General features: G+C 35.8%; 1 protein-coding gene across 1 annotated transcript; it reads right to left on the bottom strand.

Moving 5' to 3' along the window:
• Positions 1–375: 375 nt before the first annotated feature.
• On the bottom strand, positions 376–6,261 carry LOC120197734 (TOM1-like protein 9). Its single transcript, XM_039199150.1, has 11 exons — positions 5,933–6,261; positions 5,086–5,164; positions 4,855–4,953; positions 4,671–4,784; positions 4,311–4,468; positions 3,591–3,672; positions 3,136–3,221; positions 2,466–2,657; positions 1,484–1,950; positions 924–1,315; positions 376–878 (listed from the first exon to the last, which is right to left on the bottom strand). The coding sequence occupies exons 1-11, from the start codon at positions 6,031–6,033 to the stop codon at positions 603–605; spliced, it is 2,046 nt and encodes a 681-aa protein (XP_039055081.1). The 5' UTR covers positions 6,034–6,261; the 3' UTR covers positions 376–602.
• Positions 6,262–7,628: the final 1,367 nt, after the last annotated feature.

Here is a 7,628-nt window from a genome sequence, read left to right as displayed (position 1 = left end):
ATATATAAGTTGACTTTTGGATGGTATGTTTTTAAAGTCATAACCATCATTCAAATAATTAATTTATATAAATTCATTAAGAAATCTAAGTAGTTAAAATGAGGATTATTATCTCTAAAAATTTTAATTTCAAAATTTGTTATAGAACGTGTGTATATTAACATAAAGAATTACCTACCTATTTATCAAATTCAACACTTTCATTAAAAAAATTATACTAAATAAATAATTAAAATGATAATGTGATACATTTTAAAAAAATTAAATGTTGCCTTTTCCAATTTAACTGAAATTTTTAGTACTTGCGTTGAACACATCAATGGTTTTAACAAAGAATAAAGAATGAAAGAAGTTTTCAATACAATGTGTAAACTACTCATAACTCGAAAGAAATTCGGCATATACATTTTATTATTGTAATCGAAAAATAAAGTGTTGCCGGAAAACGAGAGAATCGAAACTATAAAAACTCAACCTAAGTGTGATCTTTCCATTTTCTCTACAGAGAAAAACATAGAGGAATATGAAAAATATTTAAGAAAATGGGAAAAGAGAAAAAACAAGTTAGCCACCAAAAAGGTATGTAAAAACTAAATCCAGGTTTACATGCTTCCAGCTCTTCCCGGGGTGGGTTTTGTTGATTTAATTTTCGCCATGTTAACAAGGTCTCCAAACAGCTTATCCTCGGGTTTCGAAGGCTTACTCGGCGGAACATTCGATGGAGTGGGGACCTGGTAAGAAGAGTTTCTCAAGGCACTGTCATCTCTGATGGATAGCCCATACATTTGCTGATCGAGATACGGTTGCTGACCATAGCCATACGCTCCCATTTGGTTGCCATAAATCTGCTGAGGATACATCGAACCCATCTGGCCAGCCACCGACATTTGCTGTGGATACATCGAACCCATCTGGCCCGCCACTGGCATTTGCTGTGGATAAATTGAACCCATCTGACCCGCCAGCATTTGCTGAGGATACATTGAACCCATCTGACCCGCCGGCATTTGCTGAGGATACATTGAACTCATCTGGCCAGTTGTCATTTGCCGTGGAAGCATGCCCATATGCTGCCCCTGGATCGGCTGTGGCTGATAGCCGACAAACTGGTTTCCTGGAGCCACGTGGTTGGTAATCGTCGATAAATGACCAGTTGTGATTGGCTGAATGTACATACTGGCCATCTGATCACTTCCCATATGCTGAGGTCCATGAGTACCCAGTGACTGGGGATGCTGAGCACCTGCAAGCGGGGAAGAGTCTGCTGCTTGTGCTTCCCAAGGTGGCAGCGGAAGTGAGCCACTGCTCTGGGCACCTTCTCCACATGCAAAAAGAAAGATCCGTAAGATAATAAATGTAGTGGAAGCAAGAATATACTTATTCAGTCTTCCAACTAAGCCTAGAATGTCTGTCCCAAGGGATTCATGCCAAAAGTAAATCGATATGCCTGTGCATAAGAAGCCTATTGTAGTCCGAAACGAACCATTGAGGGGTGAGGGGGGCTGCTGCTGCTGCTGAACCAGTTGACCATTCCAGGCAGGAACTGTGCCTTGAGCATATGGCTGCTCATATTGTGGTGATCCCATGTTTGGTGCAGTTCCATTCGCATGAAAATTCTGCTGCTGCTGCTGAATTTGAGGAGTCCAAGGGTTGGTTTGTCCGGCCAAATATGATGGCTGGGTGTTAACGGCATTGGAGGTGTTGCTACCATCGGAGAACATGTCGAAGAGAACGAGGGCATTCTCCTGTGATGCAGGAGTTGCTTGTTGTGGTTCTCCCAAAGAAACAAGGGCAAGCGAATTATCTGCCTTTGGTGAATTGAAGTCGTCGCCACTAAGCAAGTCCATTTTGGGACTGACAGCTGGTGGAGGAGTTGAACCATTAGTTGCAGGAGGAACAGGAAGCAGTAACTGATTAAATGGTGAATTTTCAACGGTGCTTGAAGTGGACCTGCGAAAAAAGGTCCTGTTAATTAAAACTCAAGCTACCAGAAATATTAGACGAAGGGTTTTAGATAAACCCAACCCAAATTTAAATGAATTTCAATGTCAATCCTAGCAACCTAACATTTGATAAGCAATTCAGCCATTCCTGATAAAGGTAAATATACTACTAATCACTAGATCTAAAAAGTTCAAAAGATTTCCACTTCAACAAAACCAAGCACCTGCAATCGGGAAATTTATTTAAAAAAACCCAGAAACTAAATTGTACCAAGGATTTCTCAAAACAAATTATTCAAAAAGATGAAAGAAACTAGTAACCAAGTTCCGAGATACTGAGAAAAAGACTATGGTTATCACCAGTAATGCTTAGGAAAAGTATAATGCAGTGAATATAACAAACATAACTTACAATTCTAAGCATATTCCTACAAATTTGTTGTAATAAAAAAAATACAAAACACCAAATATTTTAATCCCAGATCCCTTCATATGCAGTCCAGTTCAAAGATGCCTAATTACCTGCCCTCAGACTGCTTGCTACTGTCTCCAGTATCAATTAGTGGACCATTAACATTCGCAGGTTCTTTTGCAGGTTCAGGCTTAGGCTTGATTTCTTGAGAGGAAGTTCCTGAAGCTATTGCTTCATGTCGTGCTAGTAAGCGCTGCAAATCATCATTCAATGCTAAACCTTGACATAGAAGCGACTCATCTCTACATAACCAAAAGGTGATATTTGTCATAAATGTCAAGTATTTCACAAATTTTCTTACAAAATTCCATAGAGGTTAGCAAGTCATACATGAAACATGCCATAAAAAGTGAAAGTATCACACAAATTTATACACAAATGCACAAAAAGATACACATTGGCATTGGTTTGGAAAAAGATTCTGATAAATAAATCAATTCCTTCACAGACTGCTCCAGCTTCTAGTTACCATAGCAATGGATAGAATACAATTGAATAAAATAATGAAGACCTTAGATCTGAACACATGATTTCACTACCTCTTTTTGGTGAAGTATTTTAACAAATGATACTAGCATGCCTTAAAGACCACGAAATAAAAAGAGATTTCCATGCAGAAAAGCATGTCACGTCTATGAAAAAGCATAATAACATCGAGTCATCAACTTATAGAAAATACGAAGGGCCCCAGGGAAGTTTTCGTAAAGAATGTTTTCTTACGATGTTGAATTAACAAGATGTACAACTCTTTGTTTGTAATTCCGACACTGCTCCACCAAGTCAACAATCACCTCCTGCCTAAGTCCCTGAAATGGTAGAAGAAAGAGAAGTAAATAAGCCAAAAGAAAATGAACTTAAAGAAACCCCAACAGCATTGTATCTTTAGATTTAGCAGCTTGAAACATTATATAAACTTTTGAAAAGATTTTTCATTATAAGAGCTAGAAAGCATAAGTTTACACAGATAAACCGGCTCACCATCTGATGAATTTGAGCACAGCCAACCAATTTTTTACACAAATACCAGTTATATTAAAACTTTGATAGTCACTTTAAATCCAATTAAAGACTTGTCCCTTGGAATTACACAACCATGTGCTTGCCAGAACACAATTGATTTAGCAAGTATCCAAAATATCCTTCATTCTCATACATATCAAATTGTGAACAAATACCTCATTGTTTCCTGGATCTATTGCATTTAGCATTTCTGCAAGGACATCCATAATACCCCGCACATTCTGAATTTCTGTCAAACTGATAAATGAAACTTATGTTAAAAAGACTAGAAGTATAGCAATGTAATTCACTACCATTAATGTGATAGAACGAGCCACTCATATTGTTTCAACTATTATAACTGCTCTAATCTGTGGACAGTCCCTACTGCTCTATTTCTAGGAGACATGGATAATCATTGGTGTGACAACACCGCAGTCATGTTTACCAGATAAGGGCAGGGAGCACTGATGTGATGACCAAAACTGAAGTTAAAATAAGTAGGAAGTGTTTCACCCAACAACTCACTTTAATCTCTTCAAAGCTAAAATTAAAGAGTGAATAAAGAGTTAACTTTGACAATTATTTTAATACAAATATATACTAAATAATTTATACTCACAAACAGAAGGGATTCTTATTCCTATGAAGTCATTATAAAAAACATATTCCGGTTAGCTCCATAATTTATTCATTAGACAATGATATCAATAATTTAGTATGGGCACCAGCCTTCTGCATAACTCTTTTACTGCAGCACAATTTCTAAAAATACTTCAGAAAGATTTTATAAAACTCACGTAGGCCATCATGAAACTGAACAGGAATAATGCAAAATACTAACACAACCATGCTTTTATACCACTAAAAAACTGAGGAACAAAAAGGAAAAATACCTCAGGGTTGGAACCTCTGACTCTGCAGAAGACCCAGCTGTGTCTTGCTGATCAGAATTGCGCATATTTGGACGATAAGAAGACAAAGGTTGTGTTTGAGGAGGAGTAAGTACAGGTGCAGACCTCTCAGATCTTGGTGGGAATACTGCCCCAAGATGCTGAACAATAAACCAATTTGATTCAGAGGAAAAATAAAAAGGAAAAGGCCACATTATGTAGAAGTACTCTTCACATGTCAATATGTTTTGAATACAATGCAAGTCACAAATGAAGAATAGCAAATGAAGAAGCAGATAGAAAGAAATGCAGCATGTCTCATAGACTCATACAACTTGAGATGGGAGGCCTAAGCAAATATACCAATAACTCTTGGTATGCAACATAATATTGTGGATATCTTGCCCTTGCACCTCCAAAAGCTTCTTGCCAAGTGTCAATCAGAGTCAATATCTTCTCTTTAACATTGATGTCAGGCTACATATGACCAGGAAAAAAACTGAGAGCAAGTTTTAAAAGAAAATAACTACAAAATGAGACTCCCTACCTTCTTCTTGACTATTCTAACCATCTCATGAAGAACACCTTTCTCTGCAACATGCATATGGACAATGTCCCCGCAGTTTTTTATGATAGTTTCTAGCAGCTAGAATGTAGAAAGCAAACCAAATTTAAACAATTTCAGTTCAGTGTACAAAATGGTGACAAAACAGGCAACAAAAGTGATCACTATATCCAGACACTACTGGAAATCAGTGAAAAGTTATTCGCAGCTTACAGTTAGTGCAAGAAGTTGAACTTTAGGATTTCTACTTCCAAGCTTCTTTTTTATACCTTTCACGACATCTTTTGCTTGCCTGATAATAATCATAACATTTCACTACTAGATTTAAGAAAGAAAGAAAAATATTCAAACTTAAAAAAAATATAAATCCCGTCACCTTCTAGTGTTTCTCCTCTGGAGGGAGACAAATTAAAATTGAAAAAAAAACAGGTCAATAGAAAACAGAAAATCAGAAAACTAAACCTTTAGGCCATCCTACTTTCAAGGAAGTTACAACAACTAACAAGCAACCAGCAAAAGCCAGTTCAAATTTGAGAAAGGGAAACTTAAAAGAAAAAATCACCCAGTAATCCTTCACTTCTAGAAAGTAGCTTAGCTCTATAACCGGTCAAATTCACATGGAGTTAAGCTCTCTATCAATCAACAAAATCTTACTTAAAAACTGTATTATCAGACACATCCATGAAAGAAATTACACGTCGAACAAAGAAATATAAAGCAAAACAAACTGATCAACCATTATATTTTTTGAACCAAATCTCTCCCTTCAAATTTACACGCCGTAAAAACACAGCTAACATTTAACTTCTCTTAAATCTACTATCACTAGCAGAACAAAAGGAAAAAAAATTTAAAAATGTAAAAGTAAAAAGCAATTCGAACACTGAAATGATAAAGCACACTTTACAATTTTCATAATGGTTCTTTATAATCAAATTGAGCACAATAATCAATCGAACCATAAGAGCAATAACAACCGAGACAATCATCAATTGAATTATAAGAGCAATAACAACTTCTTAGAAGATGGGAGAAAAATGGAATCCAGAGCAACGCATACCCAGGGTCGTGATTAAGCATGTCGCATATCTCGATATTCCGAGCCCAATCTGGCCCGATCAGCAAGTCACTCGTAGCTCTCTCCACCATAGTGTTCACCATCTTCGCTTACAGAAAACAAAAGAATAAAAAGATTCGCACACACTGAAAACTAAAAAATGAAGCAAAAATACTCCGGAACACTCAAACCTATCTTTTAACGAATAAACCAAACAGTCCAAATTCGACAGGTCTCACCCTTTTCTTCCTCGCTTCTCTCGCCTTTTGATTCTGAGATCAAATCAAATAGTTATTTTTTTCTTTTTCCGTTGGGGAAAAAAAACCATTTTCTCTTCACTTTCTTTTTCCTTTATATAACTTTCTTTTCAATTATTTGGGAGGTGAAATAAAAAAGGAAGACCAATCATCATCGGCCACGTGTAATTAAACAGAAACATAAACATACCCGTGTTCTAGGTGTACTTCTCCCGATACCGATAGATTTGTTGACCCTTTACATCAAACGGTTGTTTTTAAGTTTCTATCGTTTTATAACTGAACTTGGTGCTTTGTGCGATGGCCTCACAACGGTGTCGTTTTTTTAGCATGCTGAACTTCGAAGGAACTGCTTCTTTGTATTGTTACGCTGTAGGTATAGATGTATTCTTCACGGACCAATGAAAAAGAACATTTTTTGTTTTTGGTAACCGTAAAATTTGTTTCCTTGTTTTCTAATGATTGGGACCATTAAGTATTTCCTAGCATTTCTAAAAATTATATTGAACTCAACCTCCAACTGGTTTAACGAATAAAACTAGAGATGGATATAGATTCGGATTTGTTAAGTTTCGAATCAATTTTATAAGATAAAAAATTTTAATATATGTATATATATATGTTGAGGTTAAATTGGGTTTTCAAAGGATAAGACTAATGGGCATGAATTCGGATTTGATCAAATTTTTGTTGGATTGAATTTTATAACGATAAAACTGAGTCTGTAGGCTTCAGGAGTAGGATAAAAATACTAATCTGGCCTAATCTGGAAAATATTATAATTATTTATTATATATTTAAGCAAAATTACAATTATATTCATCTTTATATTTTTTAAGTAGGTCTCTATTTTATCTAATAAAAATATAATTACACTAGATCACGCTAGATGTGAATTTTTCTTTAAAAATCGGATCAGATTTCAAAACACGTGGAGCATCTTTTAACTCAAGTTGAGTCAGGTTACATGTAGAAGGGTAGAATGCTAGGGCCCGGGTCGACCAAAAACTCATCCCAAGCGTATCCTTAGATAAGATGTTAAATTTTTAAAATAAAGTCAGATATTCGAATATCGATATTGTAAGTGAATAAAATTAGACTAGAAGGGTTGCACCATGACAGAGTTCTATAGTACTCAATTTGGATTAATCAAGCAATAAATCAAATATAAATGGTTATTCCTATTACATGATGTTTCACTAAGTCGGTGTCACAAAGTCCACGGTACCTCAATTTTATTTGATTAAAATTTGTTATACCTCCAAAGATATAATGTTATACATCCACAGATATCCTCCAAAAATGTCCTTTGAAAATAAAACCTTCAACTGCTATCTATCCGGAGTCTCATACTCCTTAGATGGCAACAACCCCACGACTAAAATTTTGATAGCCTCACTTAAATCAGCATATAGACAATCATCGTCATCATAGGTTTGACA

The sequence above is a fragment of the Hibiscus syriacus genome, unplaced genomic scaffold (assembly GCF_006381635.1).
Source record: "Hibiscus syriacus cultivar Baekdansim isolate YM2019G1 unplaced genomic scaffold, ASM638163v2 tig00117048_pilon, whole genome shotgun sequence".
Taxonomy (NCBI): Eukaryota; Viridiplantae; Streptophyta; class Magnoliopsida; order Malvales; family Malvaceae; genus Hibiscus; species Hibiscus syriacus.
This window is presented reverse-complemented; position numbering and strand designations above follow the sequence as displayed.